Source organism: Triturus cristatus, chromosome 1_1 (assembly GCF_964204655.1).
Source record: "Triturus cristatus chromosome 1_1, aTriCri1.1, whole genome shotgun sequence".
In the NCBI taxonomy this organism is placed as follows: domain Eukaryota; kingdom Metazoa; phylum Chordata; class Amphibia; order Caudata; family Salamandridae; genus Triturus; species Triturus cristatus.
Window position 1 is genome coordinate 880,430,902 of NC_140579.1, and position 25,702 is coordinate 880,456,603.

The 25,702-nt window shown below is 49.2% G+C and overlaps 1 protein-coding gene across 7 annotated transcripts in view; it reads left to right on the forward strand.

Annotated features, from left to right (window-relative positions):
* Window positions 1–25,702, forward strand: part of LOC146871232 (ATP-dependent chromatin remodeler CHD8-like) — a 2,388,691-nt gene that overhangs the window by 602,476 nt on the left and 1,760,513 nt on the right. For all 7 annotated transcript variants that reach the window (XM_085650618.1, XM_085650635.1, XM_085650640.1 and 4 more), the window contains exon 12: window positions 10,355–10,598. In XM_085650618.1, the coding sequence (XP_085506744.1) occupies window positions 10,355–10,598 (244 nt within the window). The remainder of the gene's footprint in view (window positions 1–10,354; window positions 10,599–25,702) is intronic.

Sequence of the window (25,702 nt, forward strand, 5' to 3'; positions counted from 1 at the left end):
TATGGAAGAAAAGTGAGTTATCGGCTTTTGGGTAAGTACTCGACTGGCCGAGTTAAGGTTCTGGGCACAGACTCGGGGTGGGGGGGGGGGGGGGGGGGGCAGACGACTTCGCACCTCACCCAGGATGTGCATTGTTGCAGGCCTAGGAGAGCAGATGGCTCTCTACCCAGGGGTCAAGCAACCTGTCTGCTGTGTGGCAGCCCCTCATACAAGACGTGGATTGTAGGTTAGGTTCAGGGGGCATCTCTAAGATGCCCTCTGTCGTGCATCTTACAGTAAATCCCACACTGGCATCAGTGTGGGTTTACTGTGCTGAGAGGTTTGATACCAAACTTCTCAGTCTTCAGTGAAGCCATCATGGTGCTGTGGAGTTTGTGTTGACGACGTCCCAGCACCATATACTCTTAATGCCAGCACTGCACTTAAAATTCCCAGGAATGGACTTGGGTACATCAGGGGCACAGGGCTCATGCACCTGTGCCAACACCTCTGGCATAGGGCACCCAGCTAGAGGGGTGACTGAGGTATGCCAGGGCAGTGGGTTGTGGGCATGGCACACAGGGATGTGTGCCATGTCGACTCTTTGTTTTGTTCTGTTCCCAGACACTCAGCCTGCAAAGGCAGTGTGAGAGTGTCAGGGTACAGGGCCTCTAAGGGTGGCACAATAAGTGCTGCTGCCCTTAGAGACCTTCTCTGGTCACAAAGCCCTGGGCACCTAGGGTACCATTTACCAGGGACTGACAGGTGACCAGAGATGCCAATTGGGTTATGGCTTATAGGCAGTTTTTAGGGAAGGAACACAGGCCCTGGGCACCTGATTGGCAGGAGCCCAGGGCACCACAAGGAAAGGTGCATCAGTTATCAGGCAAAAAAAAAGGAGGGGTTACTGTAACAGAAACCCACTGTTCGAGGCATATGAGCTGCATATTACACACTTTTGCATAGATCGCCATCTGGTGTTGGGCCCGGATGTTTGCAGTTTGTTTTTCCTCTTGGAAAGTGTTTGGAAGTCACGAGGTCGGTGACTCCTCCTATGGATGGTATTGCGCATGGGCTTCGGCTCCATCCTCAGATTGTTTTTGTCTGCCATCGGGCTCGGATGTAATCTTCGCGCTCCGGTTCCGAACAGCTTCCAGTTCGACGATCCACGCGCAATCCTCACCCCAATCGCTGTATTGTTTAGATCGCGATCTCTTCAATCAACGCGGCTTCTCATCTACACAAACCTTCGGTTCCAGTCGTCGACGGCGGCCTTCGGGCCTACCCAGTCTCCGGTTCCGGCTCATGGAAAGAACTCCATTTAAAAAGTGCCCTCGATGTGGGTCCAAATTTCCCCACACCGATCTTCATGAGGTATGCAACCCCTGCCTCAACCCTGAACACGAGGCTCGAGACTGTCCGGCCTGTAAGTCTTTCCGATCCAAAAAGACTATTCCGGACCGAAGAGCCAGAAGGAACATGGCACACTCCTCGACGTCCATTCCAGTCGACATCTTCGGAGACGACATTGACGATCCGGAACATCATCGCACCGAAGAGGACCTCGTCAGCGCTTCCGAGGCCGACGAGTCAGATGTGGAAGACATCACTCCGACGCAGAGCGTCGTGAGTACCAATCTACCCCTCCCACTCCTGCTCCGACACCTAAAAAGGCTTCGATCACGCCTTCGCCTCCGGGCCGAGTCAAGACCAGAGACACTGCTTCACACACACCTCACCTTCGGGCCCGGTGAAGAAGCCAAGTAAGCCTTCCGGCGGCTCGGGCTCGAGCCAGCCTACCAGCGGTGACGAGAAACACACTTCGGCACTGAAAAAGAAACCTGCCTCCATTTCAACACCGAGCTCCGCACCGAAGCCCTCGGGGTCTTCGGCACCGACGCCATCTTCGGTACCGACCAAACCACACAAGGCCACCGGCACCAACACTTCCAAGCCGAAGCCCATCTCGGCACCGACCAAGAGACCGGAGGGTCCCAAGCCGGGTTCTAAACATCAGACCGGCACGGAAAAACCTAAAAAGTCATCGGCCCCGACGCCTTCGGCGCCGATGGACCAAATTACCTCACCAGAGCTATTTACACCGGATCCCTTGCAAAAAACCCTCACCAAGGATCCCAAAACTGGACATTTGACACTTTCTACCAAAAAGAGACACTTGGAGAAGCCTGCTCCGCCTCCACCTCCAAAAAGGAAGGACTCTGCTACCTCTCCGTTCAGATCACCTTCCCCTCCCCCTGCACCTCCTCCACCTTCCCCACCTCCACCCCCACCTCATCGTTCTCCTACCCCGCCTCCAGACGATGATGATCAGGGGGACACATATGATGATACAGGGGATGTGCCACAGGACCCAACCCCTACAGGATCCCCAGATCCATGGGACGATTACAATATACCAGATATCCCCAACGTCCGCCAAGACGATATTTACCCTTCTAGGCCATCTCCACCAGAAGATTCATTAGGGTTCAACCATCTTCTGCAAAGGGCAGCACATTATCACGGGGTGGACTTGCATACCGACCCCGTGGAGGAAGATTTCCTCCTAGACATATTTGATACTCCACATAGGTCCACCTCCATACTGCCCATGCTCAAAGGGGTGGTAAAGCATGGGGCAGAAGTTTTTAAAGACCCAGTTAGAGCCAGGGTCATTAACCCACGAATTGAAAAAAAAATACAAACCTGCTCCCTCAGATCCCTCTTACATCAGAGGACCAGCGCCACTAGATTCCTTAGTAGCACGTAAAAGGGCTAATTCACAAGCGTCAGGTGATGCACCACCACCTGACAAGGAATCAAAACTGCTAGATGCAAACGCACAGCATCCCAGCCAGCCAACATATGGCGTATAGCAAACACTCGGGCACTGCTGGCCAGATATGACAGGGCTCATTATGACGAATTGGAAGGCGTAATGCACCATCTCCCTGAAAAATATAAAGCTAGGGCCAACGAGTTAATTCAAGAGGGTAAAACAATCACAAATACCTCCATACGTTGTGCCCTAGATGGAGCAGACACAGCCTCCAGGGCCATCAACACCAGCGTCCTTCTCCGTCGCCATGCTTGGTTAAGGGTATCTGGGTTTAAACCAGAAGTACAAGCCTCCATCCTTAACCATCCCTGTGACCAGGAACATCTATTAGGCCTAAAGATGGATGAGGCCCTAGAAAAAATGACGGATACGGCGAAGTCCATGGGAGCCTTACAGTCACAACCTCCTAGACGCTCCTTTCGCTGCTCTTCCTTTCGGAGTACATCTAGAGGCTACTCCTCAGACACCGCGTCCACTTCGTACAAATCCCCCACTCAGTCCACCTTCACAAGGGTTTATCAAAGAGACGGCTATAGGGGAACAATAATAAAGGCAGAGGCAAAACAAACAACGCCCGCTCTGCCACAACGCCTACCCAATGACTTCCCCCCCCCACCCCTCCCAGACCATTCCACTCCGGTCAGGGGCAGACTTCAAAATTTCCTTCATGTCTGGGAGACAATCACCTCAGACAAATGGGTAACCCAAATAATTCGGTCATGCTACTGCCTAGAATTAACATCTACCCCCCAAACATTCCACCCAGGCGACGCCCAATGTCACAAGAACATTCAACATTACTAAAGCAGGAGGTAATCTCCCTTCTACTAAAACTGACAGGAACGTGTTCTATTGCCTATCAACAAAATATAGGGGTCTACTCCCTATATTTTCTAATACCAAAAAGGGACGAGACTCTACGACCTATTCTAGATCTCCGGCCCCTAAACACATACATACACTCAGACCATTTTCACATGGTAACGCTTCAGCAGGTACTTCCGCTCCTCTCCCAGAACGACTTCCTCACCACACTGGACTTGAAAGACGCGTACTTCCACATTCCAGTACACCATGCTCACAGAAAGCACCTCAGATTTGTAGTGGACGGGCAACACTATCAATTCAAAGTGCTCCCGTTCGGAGTCACGACAGGACCACGAGTATTCACCAAGTGCCTAGCGGTGGTGGCGGCACACCTGAGAAGACAGCACATTCACGTCTTCCCATACTTAGACGATTGGCTGATAAAAGCCACTTCATACAATCAGTGTGTACGCCACGCGCCACCACAATCTAACTACTACACCAACTAGGCTTCACGGTGAACCACCAAAATTCCCAGCTGCAACCATCCCACATAAAACAATACCTCGGTGCCACCATAGACACCTCAAAAGTGATAGCCTACCCCAATCCGGCCAGGATTGCCAGCATTCAGGCTTTGTGACAAAAATTCATACCTCAACACTCCCTTGCAGCACGAGTGTTCATGCAACTAATAGGGATGATGGCCTCTTGCATTTTCATAGTGCCCCATGCAAGACTCCAGATGTGTCCTCTCCAAGAGTGCTTAGCGCGCCAATGGAACCAGGCCCAAGGTCAACTGACAGATCTGGTGTTGGTAGACGGTCGCACCCATCGCTCTCTGCAGTGGCCGAACACCACAAACCTTTCCAAAGGTCGACCGTTCCTGGACCCGGTTCCCCAGATAATACTAACAACGGACGCATCGCTCTCCGGCTGGGGAGCTCACCTATTACACCTCACAGTGCAGGGCACATGGACGCCTCAACAAAGTTACTCCATATCAACCATCTGGAGTTAATAGCAATCTTTCTAGCCCTAAAATCTTTTCAAACACAGATTTCAGGCAAGGCAGTCCTCATTCGCACAGACAACATGACTGCCATGTATTATATACAAAAACAAGGCGGCACACACTCTCCACAGCTCTCTCAATTAGCTCAGAGCATATGGAGATGGGCAATTCCCCACAAAATCTTTCTCCTAGCCCAACATGTCCCAGGAGTCCAAAACAACATGGCAGATCTGCTCAGCAGACAGACACAACAGATCCACGAGTGGGAACTTCACCCACAGGTTCTTCATCCGTTCTTTTAAATGTGGGGGTATCCGCAGATAGACCTCTTCGCCACACACGAAAACACTAAATGCCCAAGCTTCGCCGCCAGATACCCACACCCATTGGCCAAAGGCAATGCGATATGGATGAACTGGTCAGGCAAATTTGCGTATGCTTTTCCGCCTCTCCCACTCATTCCATTAGTGGTGCGCAAACTACAACAACACTCCCTTACACTAATCCTAGTAGCTCCGACGTGGGCCAGACAACCGTGGGACACCACACTGCTGGAACTCTCTGTAGTACCACACCAAAAACTGCACCTCTCACCATGCCTCATAACCCAGAACCATGGAGAGATCAGACACCCGGACCCAGCTCAGCTCAACCTTGCGATCTGCCTCCTGAAGTCCTAGAATTTGGGTACCTAAATCTTCCCCCTGACTGTATGAACGTTATCAGAGAAGCTAGACGACCTACCACTAGAGCGTGCTACGCTGCCAAGTGGAAACGATTTGTTTACTGCCATAACAACACCATCAATCCCCCTGGACGTGTCCATTCAACACATCATAGGCTACTTACTCATCCTACAAAGGTGTAATTTAGCCTATACGTCCATTCGACTACACCTCGCAGCAATTGCAGCTTACTTACAGAACAGGCAACATCTTTCACTCTTTAGAGTACCTGCCATTAAAGCCTTCTTGGAAGGCCTAAAAAGAATAATTCCCCCCAGAGTACCACCCTCACCTGTGTGGAACCTAAATATTGTTCTCACAAGGCTAATGGGGCCTCCCTTCGAACCTTTTGCACAAATGCGAATTGCAATTCCTACCATGGAAAACAGCTTTCCTTGTAGCCATCACTTCCCTTAGAAGGGTCAGTGAGATACAAGCGCTTACCATAACAAGGTTGTTCTCCGTACCAACCCAAAATTCCTACCTGAAGTCATTTGCCCTTTTCACCTAAACCAATCTGTAGAACTACCAGTATTTTTCTCGCAACCACAGACCGTTGCAGAAAGGGCTCTGCACACACTAGATGTCAAACGAGCCTTACTCTACTACATCCAGAGAACACAACCTTTCCGCTAGACCAAACAACTGTTTCTCTTTCTCTCCACCACACAAGGGCAACCCCATCTCAAAATCAGGGATAGCTAGGTGGATTGTAAAATGCATTCAGATTCGCTACCACAAAGCAAAAGGAACGCTATCCGTTCCCCCTAAAGCCCATTCTACACGAAAGATGGGGGCTTCCATGGCATTTTTAGGGAATATCCCATTAGATGATATCTGCAAAGCAGCTACATGGTCAACACCGCACACTGCCACTAAACACTATTGTGTAAATGTGCAAACCAAGCAACAAGCTAGTGTGGCCAGGCTGTACTAAAAACATTATTTCAAACCACTGCAACAGATACAGGTGGTCGCCGCTAAGGTTGGGAACTGCTATATAGTCTATGCAAAAGTGTGTAATCTGCAGCTCATATGCCTCGAACGGAATATGCTACTTACCAGTATGCATCTGTTCTTGGCATGTAGAGCTGCAGATCTACACACGCCCACCCGCCACCCCGGCTACCTGTATCTGTTCCAGTTTATCTTATTTAGATACAACACACATGGTTTTCGTCACTGTTATTACTACGCTCCATCTTTCCCTGCTGGCGAAAAACAATTTGAGGATGGAGCCGAAGCCCATGCACAATACCATCCAAAGGAGGAGTCACCGACCTCGTGACTTCCAAAGACTTTCCAAGAGGAAAAACAAACTGCAAACATCCGGGCCCAACACCAGATGGCGATCTATGCAAACGTGTGTAGATCTGCAGCTCTACATGCCAAGAACAGATGCATACTGGTAAGTAGCATATTCCTTCTTACAGGAGGGCACTGCACAGGACTTGCAGTGGTGGCTCACGGACCGGCGTTGGGTCAGTGGCGGATCCCTCACCCTTCCCCAACCGGAGCACAAAGTGGTGGCGGATGCGTCCCTCCTGGGATGGGGCGGCCACATGGGAGAGACGGAGATCAGAGGCCTCTGGTCTCCGGCAGAGTCCAAGCTCCATATCAACCTTTTGGAGGGCGATCCTACGTGCACTAAAAGCATTCCTTCCCTCTGTCAAAAGGAGCGTAGTGCAGGTGTTCACGGACAACACCACAGCCATGTGGTACTGCAACAAGCAAGGCAGGGTCGGTTCGTTGGCCCATATGTCAGGAGGCTCTGCGTCTCTAGACATGGCTGGAACGTCAAGGCATTTCCTTGGTGGTTCAACACTTGGCAGGTTCTCTGAACGCCAGGGCGGGCGAACTCAGCCGCAGGTGCATGTTAAATGACAAATGGCGTCTACACTCTGACGTGGTGCAAGGTCTCTTTCAGCAGTGGGGAGAACCTTCGTTAGATCTATTCGCCACCGAAGAGAATGCGCAATGCCAGCAGTTCTGCGCGTTGGAGTTTCCAAGGCGGCCCTCGCTCGTAGACTCTTTTCGTCACAAGTGGAGTTGCGGCCTGTTGTACGCCTTTTGTAAGTGTTTTCTGCGTCGGACAGTTCTAACATCTTTTCCTCACCTTTTGGAGTCCCTCAGGTCTCCATTCTGAGTCCTCTGCTTTTTAATCTGTATGTTAGGCCTCTTGCGGACATCGCTGTTAACGCAGGATTATCCCTTTTCACCTACGCTGATGATTCTCAAATCATTTTCTCACTCTCAAAATCTGATCCCTCTTCTTCTGTTTCTGTTCTCCAGTCGGGCCTACGTCAAATTGCAGTTTGGATGAATAACAACTATCTTAAGCTAAACGCAAATAAAACGGAGGTCCTTATTCTGGGTAAGCAGAAGGATCTTTGGGGTGCTCGTCGGCCGAATGAGTTGGGTACTCTTCCCCCGTCCTGTTGACCATGTCCGAAACCTGGGATTTTTCATTGATTCTTTGCAAATGCACCATCAAGCTATCAAAGTTTCAGGCACTTGTTTCACCATCTTGAAGTGGCTGCGTAAAATCATTTGGATGCTGCCTAAAGACACCCAAAAAACCGTAGTCCATGCTCTTATTACTTCACGTCTGGACTACGGAAACATTCTGTTTTTGGGTGCAAATAAGGCGATATCCCGTCTGCTGCAACTTGTGCAAAACTCCACTGCTCGACTCCTTTTGGAGTTCCTAGATGTTCATCTATCTCCCCCCAAAGCTCTTTCCTTTATGCACAAAATCAAATGGGGCCTAGCATCTGACTACCTTCAGACCCTTGTCTGTCAATATGTTCCAACCCGTCCCCTTCGCTCCGCCTCACATGAAAAATTATATGTTCCCAGGTTTAAGCTCTCAAGAATGGGAGGTAGATCCTTTTGTGTCCTGGGTCCCTCTCTCTGGAACCTGATTCCTCTAGCCCTACACAGAGAGCCGTCTTATTCCCACTTCCGTTGTGCTCTTAAGACTTGGCTTTTCAACCAATAGACTTTCTCCTCTTCAGTAGTTCCGTCCAGGCGCCGGGAAACTCTTGTTGGGTAGCTGTTGCGCCATATAAAATAAATAAATAATAAATAAATACATTTCCACCTATACCACTTCTACCCAGAGTGCTGAAGAAGATCATGCTCGACCAGTCCCAAGTCATTCTTGTGGCACCGGACTGGGCTCAAAGGGTTTGGTATCTCGAGCTACTCAATATAAGCGTGGATCCCCCAATCCGACTGCCTCTTCGGGAGGATCCCCTGTCGCAGAACCAGGGGACAGTCCTCCACCCGAACCTGTCCAGCCTCCACCTCCTTGCGTGGAGATTGTACGGCGACAGTTGATTCCATTTGACATGCCTCCTGAAGTCTGTAATGTGTTGCTGGCAGCCAGGCGTCCCGCAACTAAAATTGTATACGCCTGTCGGTGGAACAAGTTTGTGGCATGGTGCGCAACGAAAGCTATAGATCCCCTTTCTGCCCCTCTTTCTGAGGTCCTATTGGTCCTTCTCTCTCTGGCCCAGCAGGGCTCTGCTCTGGGCACTATCAAGGGGTACCTTTTTGCTCTTTCAGCCTTATCAGCCCTCTCTTTTCAAGTCCCCTGTTGTCAATAGATTTCTCAAAGGCATTACTCACCTTTTCCCTCCTATTCCTTTTGTGATGCCTCAGTGGGACTTGCACCTGGTTCTCACATGCTTAATGTGTGCTCCCTTTGAGCCTCTTCATAACTGTCCTTTGAGGTTACTAACTTTAAAAACTGTCTTCCTGGTGGCCATCACCTCCGCGAGGCGGGTGAGTGAGCTTCAGGCTCTCATGTAAATCTCCTTTCCTGGTGATTCATCCGGACAAGGTTGTGCTTCGACCACATCCCTCCTTTCTACCGAAAGTAGTCACGACCTTTCATCTCGGGCAGACTGTCACTTTGACCACTTTCTTTCCGCCTCCTTCCAGAGAGGAAGAGAGGCTCCTCCGTCTGGACCCAAAACGTGCGCTTTCATTCTATCTCAAACACACACAGCAGTTCCGGGTGGATGACCAGCTCTTGTTTGGCTACGTGGGTGCCAAGAAAGGTCGGGCTGTGGACAAGCGGACTATCTCCATATGGGTTGTCTTGTGCATTAAAGCCTGTTACTCTCTGGCTAAAAAGGAACCTCCGGTTGGGCTGCGCGGCCATTCTACTAGGGCGACAGCAGCTACTACAGCATTAGGACGCGGTGTCCTCCTTCAAGATATCTGTCAGGCAGCTATGTGGGCCTTGCTGCATACTTTCACTAGGCACTATTGCCTTGACAGTCAAGTCCGGAGAGACTGCTTCTTTGACTGGTTGGTTCTACGTGACTTGCTGGTGTGATTTCACTTCACAGACCCGCCACCAAGGTTGGTATTGCTTGGGTATGTATTTTAAGGTAAGGAATCGAACACTAATGTGTCTCTTTCAGATGCACAAGTTACTTGTGGAACAATATATCTGTAAGAGACATTAGTGATAGATTCCTTACCGCCTGCCCCTCCTCCCCGTTCTGCGAACTGTTCTCTAGGGTTCAGGTCATCCCTTTCGGGGCCCTAGTTCTTTTACACCAGTAGTCCGTCTCTGACATGGCTCTGCGTTCCTGGCGTGGAAAAGTTGTGTACAGAACTGATGTCCGTGCGCGTCTAAGTAGCTCCGATGACGTCATCTCATCAACTACGACGGCAGCGACGTACGCGGAGCCGCATGATGACGCCTACCGACTTGCAAGGGTACTGCTGACGAAAACTTTCCTGATCCAGTCTGATGCCTGGGGATATTCTAAGGTAAGGAATCTATCACTAGCTAATGTTTCTTACAGAGATCTCGTTACTTGAGCATTAATGCAAGTGCGTAGAGTAACTATTTTGCTATGCTCAGATGTTCGTTCTTTTTATCATATTTACTTCACCATTTTTGCGCATTCTCTCCTTGCTGTCCATTGCTTTTTACCTCTTGCCCTGAAATCGTCAAACCCCTCTCAGACAGAACTGCATCCTGGCAGATGAGATGGGTTTGGGGAAGACCATCCAGTCCATCACTTTTCTTGAGGAGGTGTTCAGCGTTGGCCTGCGTGGACCCTTCCTGGTCATCGCCCCACTTTCCACCATCACAAACTGGGAGCGTGAATTTGCCACTTGGACTAACCTGAATACCATTGTCTACCATGGAAGCCTGGCCAGTCGGCAGATGATCCAGCAATACGAGATGTACTGTAAGGACTCCAAGGTGAGGCATGTGTTGACATAGACATTCCTGTTTTAAGTTTCTACTTGTGAGCTCTGTTGGAGGGTTTCAGTGTGCTCCAATATTTTCAGAAATGTTAAAAATCTGTGGTTTTGCTCCATAAAATAATCACATGGATGGTGTTTTCTAGAGCTTATAAAGAGTGGTATTTTTATGTCATTCCTCCCTTCCTATGGTTCATTTTTCTTTACTTGTTGACTGCTTCTCCCTACCGTGTAACCATCCTTTGAATTTGCTATTTCTAATATTTTCAAGAGTAGGACAGTGCCTTTGTCCTTGGCATATCTTTTCACTAGAGGGTGCCCCTGGTCCTAGGAGCTCTGTCGTGTAAGGCCCAAGTTCCTTAAGCTCAGTTTGGACTCACCTGTTCTTCTGCCTGAGGAGAAGGGGGCCTGAGCTTGTAGTTATACAGAAGTTGATTTTCCAGACTTCTTAGCTTTTCTCTGGAAGGGTTGGGCCATTATTCCAGGCTTTAGTTCCCCTTTCACCCTGGGCTTTGCTCTGTGCTCTGGTTTTCATGCACTCCCATTTAGGGATTCACAGCATGGATGCATGGTATGGTAGCTCTACCTCAGCCCATGCTGAGGACTCCAGATCATTCCCTGTAGGAAGCTTGCTTTGTATATACCATATCAAAATGAGGTATAGTGTGCACAGAGTCCAGTGGAACCCCAAAGGTAGGCAGAGGTAAAAGTAAATAGCACCTGTAGGAAATTGCCTCTATATATACCTCACCAAAAATGAGGTACAGTGTAAATAGAGTCCAGGTGACCCCAGAGGTAGGCAGAGGTTAAAGTTATATAGAACCTTACTCTCGATTTGTGGTAGAGTGGTCGAGCAGTAAGGCAGTATCAGAGGACATTGTTAAGCATTTGATGTACACACTCAGTCAGCAAATGAATTCACACACTCAAGAACTGAACTCTAGGCCAATTGTTTCTGTATACAAAATATACTGTTTATTTTTAGAACCAAGCAAGCCTGGCACAGGTAAGCATTAAATACTGTTCGAGGCATATGAGCTGCAGATTATACACTGTGCATAGCTCGCCATCTGGTGTTGGGCCCGGATGTTTGCAGTTTGTTTTTCCTCTTGGAAAGTCTTTGGAAGTCACGAGTTCGGTGACTCCTCCTCTGGTTCGTATTGCGCATGGGCTTCGGCTCCATCCTCTGGTAGTTTTTTTCTGCCATTGGGCTCGGATGTAATACTTCGCGCTCCGGTTCCGAACTTTCCCAGTTCAACGATCGACGCAAAAATCCTCGCTCATCGAGCTTCTTCAGGTAATAAATCATCTTACTCATCTTCTCTTCGGCACTTCTTCGATTCCGGCCGTCGACGGCGGCCTTCGGTCCTATTCCGGCTCCGGTCTTGGCTGATGGAAAGAACTCCCTTCAAGAAGTGCCCTCGATGTGGGTCCAAGTTTCCCCACACCGATCTTCATGAGGTGTGCAACCTCTGCTTCTCCCCAGAACACGAGGTCCGAGATTGTCCCGCCTGCAAGTCATTTCGCTCAAAAAAGACCATTCGAGATCGACGGGCTAGACGCAACATGGCGCACTCCTCAACCTCCGCTCCAGTCGACATCTTCGGGGACGACGTCGAAGCTCCGGGACAGCAGGACGTCGAACAGGAGGACAACGACCTAGTCAGCGCTTCAGAGGCCGACGACTCAGATGTGGAGGACATCACCCCGGCGCAGCGGGTCGTGAATACAATACCCCCTCCCACGCCCACGCAGATACCGAAAAAGGCTTCGGTCACACCTTCGCCTCCGGGCCTAGGCAAGACCAAGGACACTGCTTCTCACACCCCACCTTCGGGCCCAGTAAAGAAGCCTATTAAGCCTTCCGGCAGCTCGGGCTCGAGCCAGCCGACCACCGGTGCCGAGAAACACCCTTCGGCACCGAAGAAAAAATCGGCCTCCACCTCCACACCGAACCCGACACCGAAGACTTCGGTGTAGAAACCTGCTCCTCCGGCGCCGACCAAACATCACAAGGCCCTCGGCACCGACACTCCCGTGCCGAGGCCTTCTTCGGCACCGACCAAAAAATCGGAGGTTCCAAAGAAGCACGGCTTCGATAAGCCTAAAAAGCTGTCGGCCCCGAATCCTTGGGCGCCGACCGAACAACCAGTGTCGCAGGAACTTTTCACACCGGATCCTCTGCAAAAAACACTCACCAAGGATCCAACAACTGGACACTTGACATTGTCTTAAAAAAAGAGACACTTGGACAACCCAGCTCCACCTCCACCTCCACCTCCAAAGAGAAAGGACATTGCTACCTCTCCTTTCAGGGTGCCTTCCCCACCTCCTCCACCCTCTCCACCCCCTCCACCCCATCGTTCCCCCACCTTGTATCCTGTCCCAGACGATTTGGGAGACCCTTATTATGATCCAGCAGATGTGCCACAAGACCCCACCCCTACTGGATCTCCAGACCCATGGGATGATTATCACAATCCGGACATCCCAGATGTCCCACAGGATGACCTTTACCCATCTAGGCCATCCCCACCGGAAGATTCCTTTGGTTTTCACCATTCGTTACAACGGGCGGCACACTACCATGGGGTGGAGTTACATACTGACCCAGTGGAGGAGGATTTTCTCCTAGACAACTTTGACGATGCACATAGGTCTACTGCCATTCTACCTATGTTAAAGGGAGTGATTAAACATGCACTGGAGGTCTTTAAAGTCCCAGTCAGGGCCATGGTCCTAAACCCCCGTATAGAGAGAAAATACAAAGCCGCCCCCACAGACCCTTCATACATTAAAGGCCCTGCACCATTGGATTCCCTAGTGGTATCTACAGCTAGGAAGCGCTCAAATTCTCAGGCGAAGCACCCCCACCTGACAAAGTGTCCAAGTTACTAGACGCGTCAGGAAAGCGCACTGCGTCACAAGCTGCCAATATATGGCGTATCGCCAATACACAAGCACTGTTGGCCCGATACGACAGGGCGCATTATGATGAGCTAGAGACCATCATGCACCATCTCCCTGAAAAGTACAAGACTAGGGCTAATGAACTGATTCAAGAGGGAAAAACAATAACTAATACCTCGATACGCTGTGCCCTAGATGCAGCAGATACAGCCTCCAGGGCCATAAATACCAGTGTCCTTCTCCGTTGCCATGCCTGGCTCAGGGTTTCAGGGTTTAAACCGGAGGTACAGGCCTCTATATTAAACCACCCATTCGACCAAGATCATCTATTTGGCCCCAAAGTAGACGAAGCCCTCAAAGAATAAAAAAGATACAGACACGGCGAAATTCATGGGAGCCCTGCAGTCACATACTCCCAGGCGCTCCTTTCGCCGCTTCTCCTTTCAGGGCAGAGGCTACTCCTCGGATAGTGCATCCACGTCCTACAAATCCCCTCCTCAATCTACCTTCCCAAAGGGTTATCAAAGAGGCGGATACAGAGGCAATAATAATAATGGCAGAGGCAAAACAAATACCGCCCGCTCTGCCACACCTCCTGCCCAATGACTTTCCCCCGCTCCCTCCAGACCATTCCACTCCGGTCGGGGGCAGAATACAACATTTCCTTCACGTCTGGGAGACAATCACCTCAGATAGATGGGTGACACAAATTATTCAGTCAGGGTATTGCCTAGAATTAAGATCTACCCCCCAAACATTCCACCCAGGCCCCGCCCTATGTCTCAAGAACATACTGCGCTACTAACACAAGAGGTGATCTCCCTCCTGCACAAAGGAGCAATAGAGCAGGTCCCCATAAATCAACAACATTTAGGGGTCTACTCCCTGTACTTTCTGATTCCAAAGACAGACGAGACTCTACGACCTATCCTAGATCTCAGACCTCTAAACACCTACATACATACAGACCATTTTCACATGGTAACCCTTCAACAGGCTCTTCCACTCCTCTCCCAGAACGATTTTCTCACCACTCTGGATTTGAAAGACGCATACTTTCACATCCCAGTACACCAGTCTCACAGAAAGTTCCTCAGATTTGTGGTGGACGGACAACACTACCAGTTCAAGGTGCTTCCGTTCGGGGTAACCGCACCAAGGGTTTTCACCAAGTGCCTGGCAGTAGTGGCTGCACACCTCAGAAGACAGCACATTCACGTCTTCCCGTATCTGGACGATTGGCTGATAAAAGCCACGTCCTACCAACAATGTGTGCAACATACCGCCGCTACGGTCCAACTACTTCACCAGCTAGGTTTCACGGTGAACCATCAAAAATCCCACCTGGTACCATTACACACAAAACAATATCTCGGAGCCACCATAGACACCTCAAAAGCCATAGCCTATCCCAATCCTGCCAGGATTGCAAAAATACAGGCTCTGCGTCAAAAATTCCTATGTCAACACTCTCTCCCAGCAAGAGTGTTTATGCAGCTCATAGGGATGATGGCCTCTTGCATCTTTATAGTGCCCCATGCAAGACTCCAAATGCGTCCACTCCAGGAGTGCTTAGCGCGCCAGTGGAACCAGGCCCAGGGACAACTGACAGATCTGGTGTTGGTAGACTGTCGCACCCATCGCTCTCTGCAGTGGTGGAACACCACAAACCTCTCCAGAGGTCGTCCGTTCCTGGACCCGGTCCCACAAATAATCCTAACAGATGCATCGCTCTCCGGCTGGGGAGCTCATCTGTTACATCTCGCAGCACAAGGCACATGGACGCCGCAACAGAAGTTACTCCACATCAACCATCTGGAGTTGCTGGCGATCTTCCTCGCCCTAAAATCCTTCCAGACGCAGATTTCAGGCAAGGCAGTCCTCATTTGCACAGACAACATGACTGCCATGTACTACATTAAAAAACAGGGGGGCACACACTCTCCACAACTCTGTTAGCACAGAGCATATGGAGATGGGCAATTCCACAAAAGATTTTTCTCCTAGCCCAACATGTCCCAGGAGTCCAAAACACTGTGGCAGATCTGCTCAGCAGGCAGACACAGCAGATCCACGAGTGGGAACTTCACCCACAAGTTCTTCACCCGTTCTTTCAGAAGTGGGGGCATCCACACATAGACCTATTCGCCACCCACGAAAACAAAAAATGCTCAAGCTTCGCCGCCAGATATCCACACCCATTGTCCAAAGGCAATGCGATATGTATGAACTGGTCAAACAAATTTGCATATGCTTTTCCACCTCTCCCACTAATTCCATTAGTGGTGCGAAAGCTACAACAGCATTCCCTAACTCTGATCCTAGTAGCTCCAACATGGGCCAGACAACCGTGGTACACCACACTGCTGGAACTCTCAGTAGTACCACACCAAAAGCTACACCTCTCACCATGCCTCCTAACCCAGAACCATGGAGAGATCAGGCACCCGGACCCAGCTCAGCTCAACCTTGCGATCTGGCTCCTGAGGTCCTAGAATTCGGATACCTTAACCTTCCCCCTGATTGCATGAACATTATCAGGGAAGCTAGACGCCCTACTACTAGAGTGTGCTATGCAGCAAAGTGGAAAAGATTTGTTGTTTACTGCCACAACAACACAATCAATCCGTTAAATGTATCCATACAGCACATTATATGTTACTTACTCCATTTACAAAGGTGTAACCTAGCATATACTTCCATTCGGTTACAAATCGCTGCAATTGCTGCTTATTTACAGAACAGGCAGCACCTCTCACTTTTCAAAGTGCCTGCCATCAAAGGCTTTATGGAAGGCCTCAAAAGAGTAATTCCACCCAGAGTACCACCCTCACCTGTCTGGAGCCTGAATATAGTCCTCACACGGTTAATAGGACCCCCTTTCGAACCATTACATAAATGTGAGCTGCAATTTCTCACATGGAAAACAGCTTTTCTAGTGGCCATCACTTCCCTCAGAAGGGTTAGTGAAATACAAGCACTCACTATACAGGAACCTTCTCTCCAGATGCATCAGAACAAGGTTGTACTCCGCACCAACCCCAAATTTCTACCCAAAGTCATTTCTCCATTCCATCTAAACCAGTCGGTAGAATTACCAGTCTTTTTCTCGCAACCCCAAACAGTTGTGGAAAGGGCCTTACACACTGGATGTTAAAAGGGCTTTACTTTACTACATCCAAGGAATACAACCTTTCAGGAAAACCAAACAGCTATTTGTCTCCTTCTCCCCACCACACAAAGGCAACGCTATTTCTAAATCAGGGATAGCTAGGTGGATTGTAAAATGCATACAGATTTGCTACCACAAAGCAAAACGAACGCTATCTGTTCCCCCTAAAGCCCACTCTACAAGGAAGATGGGGGCTTCTATGGCTTTCCTAGGGAACATACCACTAGATGACATCTGCAAAGCAGCGACATGGTCAACACCGCACACCTTCACAAAACATTACTGTGTAGATGTGCAAACCAAGCAACAAGCTAGTGTGGGCCACGCTGTACTAAAGACACTGTTTCAAACAACTGCAACGGATGCCGGTGGTCACCGCTCTATGCACAGTGTATAATCTGCAGCTCATATGCCTCGAACGGAATATGCTACTTACCAGTATGCATCTGTTCTTGGCATGTAGAGCTGCAGATCTATACACACCCACCCGCCTCCCCGGCTACCTGTATCCGTTCCAGTCTTATCTTATTTAGATACAATACACATGGGTTTCTTTACTGTTACTACTACGCTCCATCTTTCCCTGCTGGCTAAAAACAATCTGAGGATGGAGCCGAAGCCCATGCGCAATACGAACCAGAGGAGGAGTCACAGAACTCGTGACTTCCAAAGACTTTCCAAGAGGAAAAACAAACTGCAAACATCCGGGCCCAACACCAGATGGCGAGCTATGCAAAGTGTATAGATCTGCAGCTCTACATGCCAAGAACAGATGCATGCTGGTAAGTAGCATGTTCCTTTCAGTAATAAGTTTCTGAACCTAGAACAGTTAGAAATTGTACTTTGTTTGATTTACAGAGGATACAGTACATTGAAATGAATAGGCATTTTCTGTAAATTACAGGTAAGTTACTTTTTACATTACTTTTCGAACTCAGTACTGGATACCTAGATTTAGCACCGGGACTTTTCCTGCAAACAGTAAGTAAATACTGTGAGAAAGTGGCTCTGTATATACTGTTCCCAAATAGGTACAGTGTGTACAGAGTCCACAGTCCCCAGAGGTTTGGCAGAGGCTAAAGTTAGATATAACCTTACTCTCTAAAGTGGTAACTTGGTCGAGCAGTAACACAGTATCAGAGGACAGTGTAAAGCATTTGTTGCACACACTCAGTCAGCAAATGGTTTCACACACTCAATAACTGAACTCTAGGCCAATGGTTTATATATTAAAAAAAATATATGCTCGTTTTATTTTAGAACCAACAATAGGTATTAAAATATATGTTCGAGGCATATGAGCTGCAGATCACACACTTAGGATAAGATCGCCATCTGGTGTTTGGCTCGGATGATTGCAGGTTGTTGTTGTCTTCGGAAGAAGCCTTTGGTCACGAGATAGGTGACTCCTCCTCTGGACAACAGTGCGCATGGGCATCCACTCCATCCTCAGATTGTTTTTTTCCGCCATTGGGTTCGGATGAACTTTTTTCCCCTCCAGCAGAAAACTTCTAACAATCAAACAACCTTCGAAAATTTTACAACTCGACGTCGAAATACACTCGGACCGGTTCCGGACGCGACTCATGGAAAGGACACCATTTAAAAAATGCCCCCAATGTGGAGCAAAGTTCCCCCACAGTGACCACCACGAGGTCTGTAACCTGTGCGTCTCGCCGGAACACAACGAATCCAACTGTCCAGCCTGCGCCGCATTCCGTTCGAAGAAAACCATCCGGGACCGAAGAGCTCGACGCCATATCCAGAACCAGACGACATCTGTGCCCAGGATGTCCCTGACGACGACTCCGAAGACGACTCCGAAGACCTCCAAATCGTATCCGAGGCTGACTATTCTGATGAACTCATCACTCCGGGGCAGCGTTTGAGTACCAGTGCCCCTACCCCAACCCCACCCAAAAAGACATTGGTCAAGACTCTGCCAGCTGGCCCCAGTCGCGACCGAAAATCATCTTCAGAGGCCCGCCCTCGGGCCTGGCTCCGAAGAAATATAAGGCTGCAGGTGGCTCGGGCTCGAGTACACCTCATATTACTGTGCCCACAATACCTTCGGCACCGAAGACTTCCCTGTCGGCACCGAAGCAGGCTCCGAGGCCGAAATCTCCATCGGCACCAGAACGTTCTTCGGCACCGAAGTCTCCACCGGTACCGAAAGGTTCCTCGGCGCCTAAATCTCCGCTGGCACCGAAAAGTTCTTCGGCACCAAAATCATCCTCGGTACCGGAAAAAGTCCACAAAGACTCTAACGATCTCCCAAAACACAGATCGGAGCCGAAAAAGTCAGCGCCAAAGCCACTTTCGGACAATGAGGAACTTTTTTGCCCGGATCCCACGCAAAAAAAAGGATTTATATCAATCCAAAAACCGGACATATCACAGCTGTGCCATACAAGAAAAGGAAGCTGGACACAACACCTCCTCCAGCTCCTGTAAAGAAGGACTTTGCCAGCTCACCCATTCATCCTTCCTCTCCTATATTACCTCTCATCCCACCCCCCTGCCCCCACCTCCGTCCCCTCTACCATCTCCTTCAGATACACCACCTCCACAGGATGATGATGATTTAGGGGGAGGGGGAGATCCAGATGATCCTACTGATCCTCATGATCCCTTTACACTCCCGGACACGGCACCCTTAGACGACTGGGCTTTCCCTTTACCTGACGTTCCTGATCCTACTACATGCCCTTCCAAACCCTCCCCTCCTGATGACCATTTAGGGTTTGGACAACACATAAACAGGGCGGCACTGTTCCATGGCGTTACCATGCACACAGATACACCTGAAGAGGACTTTCTCCTCGACACATTTGATCAGTAGCAAAAATCTGTTCAAATCTTGCCCATGATTAAGGGAGTGATGAAGCACGCCAGTGAGGTTTTTAAGGACCCTGTTAGAGCTAGGGTTCTTAACCCCCCGAATAGAAAAAAAAATATAGACCGGCCCCACAGGATCCCGCTTACATCAAAGCGCAGCTCCCTCTAGACTCTTTAGTCGTGTCAAATGCAAGGAAGCAGGCTAACTCCCAAACAGGAGACACACCGCCCCCAGACAAAGAGTCTAAGCTCTTAGAGGCCTCGGGGAAAAAGGGTTGCCGCACAAGCTGCTAACCACTGGCGTATTGCCAACACACAAGCCCTATTGGCTCGATATGATAGGGCTCATTATGACCAGCTAGAGGATCTTTTGCAAGACCTGCCTGATCAGTACAAATCCCAGGCCAATGACCTCATTCAAGAGGGAAAGCTAATATCAAATACCTCAATCAAATGTGCACTAGACGCAGCGGACACCGTCTCTAGGGCAGTCAACACGAGAGTGTTACTTAGACGCCACGCATGGCTACGTATTTCCGGCTTTAAGCCGGAAGTACAATCAACCATTCTTGCTCAACCCTTTAATCAGGAGCAACTATTTGGACCCGCAGTCGACACTGCACTAGAAAAGATGAAGAAAGATAATGAGACTGCCAAATCAATGGGAGCATTACAGTCTACACAACCCCTTTCGACGCTCCTTTTACAGGGGAGCCTCCAAAAATGTGGGAACAGACACCTCTTCCACTTTCAAAACCTCCGGACAAACATCCCCTAACAGAGGATATTTTAGAGGAGGATATAGGGGAAACAATACCAAGGGCCTAGAACGGGGCAACACCAACACCCGCACCTCTCCAGCCACTTAACAGTGACTTGCCTCCACTCCCCCCAGACCATTCCACTCCGGTCGGGGGAAGACTCCAACAGTTCCTACCTGTCTGGGATTCCATCACAACAGACGAGTGGGTAAGACAAATTATCCAGTTTGGCTACTGCCTCGAACTCAAACACCCCCCCAAACATACCACCCAAACATCGTCCAATGTCACCACACCATCTCACGCTCCTCAAACAGGAAATTTGGTCTTTGCTTCAAAAACATGCAATAGAACCAGTTCCACTCCAACATCAGGGTACAGGAGTTTATTCTCTATATTTCCTCATTCCCAAAAAGGACGGGACCTTAAGACCCATACTGGACCTCAGGCTACTAAACCAATACATACAATCAGATCACTTCCATATGATCACTCTCCAACAAGTCCTCCCACTACTTCAACAGGGCGACTTCCTTGCCACATTGGACCTCAAGGACGCATACTTTCACATCCCTATTCATCCCGCTCACAGGAAATATCTACGATTTGTGGTAGACGGGCAACACTATCAGTTCACAGTTCTCCCATTCGGAGTGACAACCGCACCCAGGGTATTCACCAAATGCTTAGCAGTTGTGGCAGCGCATCTCAGGAGACAACAAATCCATGTCTTCCCCCTATCTCGACGATTGGCTCATAAAAGCCAATACTCTTGACAAATGCGTTCTCCACACTCACCGCACTATTTCAAACCCTACTCGACTTGGGATTTAGCATCAACTATCCCAAATCTCAACTGCAACTCTCCCACATACATCAATATCTGGGAGCCACCATAAATACATCCAAGGCCATAGCTTATCCCAGCACAGCCAGGATAGCCAACATACAAAATCTCATCTCAAAATTTCAAACGCAACACTCTCTTCCAGCAAGAGTGTTTATGCAACTGTTAGGCATGATGGCGTCATGCATCTCCATCGTACCCCACGCACGACTTCAAATGCGGCCCTCTCAAGAATGTCTAGCACAACAGTGGAACCAGGCTCACGGACAACTTACCAATCTGGTGTTGGTGGACAGTCGCTCACTTCGTTCACTAAAATGGTGGAACACCATCAACCTGTCCAAAGGGCGGCTGTTCTTAGAGCCTCTTCCACAAGTAGTGCTGACCACCGACTCATCTCTCACGGGGTGGGGAGCCCACCTCCTTCAATACACCACTCAGGGCAGATGGACCACTCAACACAAACTGCTCCATATCAATCACCTCGAACTTCTAGCGGTGTTCCTAGCACTGAAATCCTTTCAAGTACATCTAAAGAACAAAACTGTCGTCCTCCGCACAGACAATATGACGACAATGTATTACATACAGAAACAGGGGGGGACACATTCTCTCCAACTGTCCCGACTTGCACAGCAAATCTGGAGATGGGCAATTCCCCAAAACATTTACCTGCTAGCGCAACACCATCCAGGCGTTCACAACCAGGTTGCCGATCTCCTAAGTCGCCAGACACAGCAAATCCACGAATGGGAATTACACCCCAAAGTCCTATTCCCATTCTTCCAAAAATGGGGCCAACCAGTCATAGATCTGTTCGCCACTCACGAAAACACAAAATGCCCAACCTTTGCCGCCAGGTTTCCACACCCACAGTCGAAGGGCAATGCAATATGGATGAACTGGTCAGGCAGATTTGCATACGCTTTTCCGCCTCTCCCAGTCATTCCATTTGTGGTAAGCTAGCTGAAACAACAGTTGCTAAAACTGATCCTAGTAGCTCCCACTTGGGCACGTCAACCCTGGTTCACCACACTTCTAGAACTATCGCTAGTTCCACATCAAAAATTGCGCCTCTCCCCGGCTCTATTAACCCAGAACCATGGAGAAATCAGACACCCAGATCCTCAGACGCTGAACTTGGCAATCTGTCTCCTGAAGTCTTAGGGTTCGGTTACCTCAACCTCCCACCGGACTGTATGAATATCATAAAAGAAGCTAGAAGACCTACTACTAGGGCGTGTTATGCTGCAAAATGGAAAAGATTTGCCATTTACTGCTCCAACAATGACATACGTCCACTAGATGCTTCCATCCAAAACATCATTTGCTATTTACTACACTTGCAAAGATGCAATTTAGCGTATTCCTCCATACGTCTACACCTAGCGGCCTTAGCAGCCTACTTGCAAAATAGACAACACCTGTCCCTCTTTAAGGTACCAGCCATCAAGGCATTTATGGAGGGTCTTAAAAGGATTATTCCTCCAAGATTACCACTTTCCCCAGTATGGAATCTCAATATTGTTCTCACAAGGCTCATGGGTCCTCCATTTGAACCTATGCAGAAATGCGAACTGCAGTTCCTAACATGGAAAGTGGCTTTCCTTATCGCAATCACATCCCTACGGAGAGTAAGTGAGATACAAGCCTTAACTCTTGAAGAACCATTCTTACAACTACATCGTAACAAAGTGGTTCTTAGGACAAACCCGAAATTCCTCCCTTAAGTCATTTCCCCTTTCCATCTTAACCAATCAGTCGAGCTACCAGTCTTCTTCCTTAATCCATACTCCGTATCTGAGAGAGCCCTTCATACCTTAGATGTTAAAAGAGCCTTGCTTTATTACATCGACAGAACCAAACCTTTTCGCAAAACCAAACAGCTGTTTGTTGCTTTCGCTCCACCACATAAAGGCAACCCCATTTCCAAATCAGGTATAGCCAGGTGGATAGTTAAATGTATCCAAATATGTTACCAAAAAGCTAAACGCACTCTTACAGTTCCCCCTAGAGCGCACTCCATGCGTAAAATAGGGGCTTCCATGGCATTCTTAGGGAACATTCCCTTAGAAGATATTTGCAAAGCAGCCACATGGTCTACCACACACACCTTCACTTAACATTACTGTGTTGATGTGCAATCTAAACAACAAGCTTCAGTAGGCCAAGCTGTCCTAAAAACTCTATTCCAAACCGCTGCAACGGATACAGGTGACCACCGCTAGGGGAGACACTGCTATATAGTCTATCCTAAGTGTGTGATCTGCAGCTCATATGCCTCGAACGGAATATGCTACTTACCAGTATGCATCTGTTCTTGGCATGTAGAGCTGCAGAGCCACACACGCCCACCCGCCTCCCCGGGACCTGTATCCGTTCCAGCATTGTCTTAATTAGACACTACACATGGACATCCTTTCTCTTTATCTCTTATACACTCCATTTCCCATCATGGCGAAAAACAATCTGAGGATGGAGTGGATGCCCATGCGCACTGTTGTCCAGAGGAGGAGTCACCAATCTCGTGACCAAAGGCTTCTTCCGAAGACAACAACCTGAATCATCCGAGCCCAACACCAGATGGCGATCTTATCCCAAGTGCGTGGCTCTGCAGCTCTACATGCCAAGAACAGATGCATACTGGTAAGTAGCATATTCCTTTCTCAGAATGAGATTCTGTAGGTAAATACTTTTGCAATAGGCAATTGACTTTTGTAAATAATTACAAGTTGTTGCTATAGGCAACACAATTCTAAACACAATAATGCATTGAGTTAAATGGAAATTTCAAGTTGCCACAGATTACTTTTCGATTACTTTTGGAATTCCAGGACTGGATCCTAGATTCAGTCCTGTGACAGTACTTAGAAACAATTGATAAAAGTCGACTTGATTACTGTGGTGATTTTTAGATAATATTTTGGTATTTTAAAAATTACGTTTTCAGAAGTTATACGATTTTTAAAGAATATTTAAAGATTGCAGAAATTGACACTGTGAAGAAATTTCACAGAAAAACAGTCAATGATTTCCTTTGGGAGAAAATTGGGTTACTGGTAAGTACAGCTGTAAGTATTTTTCAGAGTCAGTGCTGGGCACCAAGATCCAGCACTGGGAGCTCACCTAATAGCAGATGAGTATTTTTGTTTTCGTAACTAGCTGATTTTTGGTGAATATTTTAAGATTTGAAAAGTCCACACTTAGAAGAATTTCAGGAAAAACCAGTCAATGTTACTCTATGGAGAAAATTGAGTTATCGGTTTAAAGGTAAGTCCTTGACAGGCAGAGTTAAGGTTCTGGGCATAGACTCTGGGGTCCCCCAGGGTCAGGTAGGTACAGTTGGTTCACCCTCAGCGTCTCTAGGGCGGCCGGGTGCAGAGAGAGTTAGGCCCAATGTTATCCTATGAGGGGTAGGGGGGCCTTGGTTGGTGGCTGCTGACTAGCAGGCCACGCGGCTGTGGGAGCTGGGCTCCTGGTCACTTACTCAGGGCAAGTGGGGAAGCAGATGGGTGTAGAGGTTGCACTGCCAGGGCCACTCGGGCGGCTGGGTGCAGGGTGCTTTTGAGGCTTTGGGCGCTCAATTGGTTTCAATGGGAAAGCTCCGGGTTAGAAAAAGACTGCAAGCTCAGTTGGAGGATAGGTAGGTACCCCGGGATTGGGCACAGGGGGCCGTGGGGCGCCGGTTGCAGGGGTGCCTTTTTGGTGTCGGGAAATCTTACCCTCTGTTGATCGCGGTTGGGGGGGCACCTGGTTCTGAGGCTGCAGGCTTCTTCAGGAGTGTTGAGGGAGGTCCTTGGGTGCCGGACTCGAGTGTCACAGTCGCCGTGGGGTCGTCCTCGTGGTCTTTGTTCACTCCGGCACAGGCCAGGCTTGGCGGGTGTAGAGTGTGCTGGGTTCGCGGTTCGGGCTGCTGCCAGGGATTAGAAGTGGATTTTGAGTAGAGCCTCTAGTCATGGGAGTCCCAGGGGCTTTGAGTCAAAAGGTAGCCAGGTCCTCCGGGGTTTGTGAGGTTGCTGGTCACAAGAGATGCCGGGTTGGAGCAGGAGCAGGTTCGAGGGTCCACAGGTCGGTAGGGCTGGGGCCAAAGCAGTTGGTGTCTTCCTCTTCTTAGCAACTGCAGGGCAGGTCTTTCTTCTAGCTTTTCTTCGGATTTCGGAATCTGGGGAAGGAAGGTTCAGGGTGCCCGTAAATACTAGATTTAGGGGCGTTACAGGTAGGTGAAGGGCAGGGACCAATGGGTCCCTGTCCTGGGGTGGTTACACCCCCTATCCTGCCTCTCTCCTGTGGGAGGGTGGCAGTAGCCTTATACTGATTGGGCAGGGCTTCCCATCTTCAAGATGGCGAGAGCCCGGAGATGTGCTTAACCTCGACTCCCCCACCTGAAGGGTGGGGTTGACAGGCTGGCACATCCCCTGTCCTTATTTGGGGTTTCCGGCCAAGCTTCCCGCCAGAGTGGGGTGTTGCAGTGGCCTGGGGAAGCTCACAGAGGCGGCATACCTTTGAAGCTTCCCCCTGCCCATCCTGGGAAGGAGATTTAGCACCTTGCCCAGGATGTGCATTGTTGCAGGCCC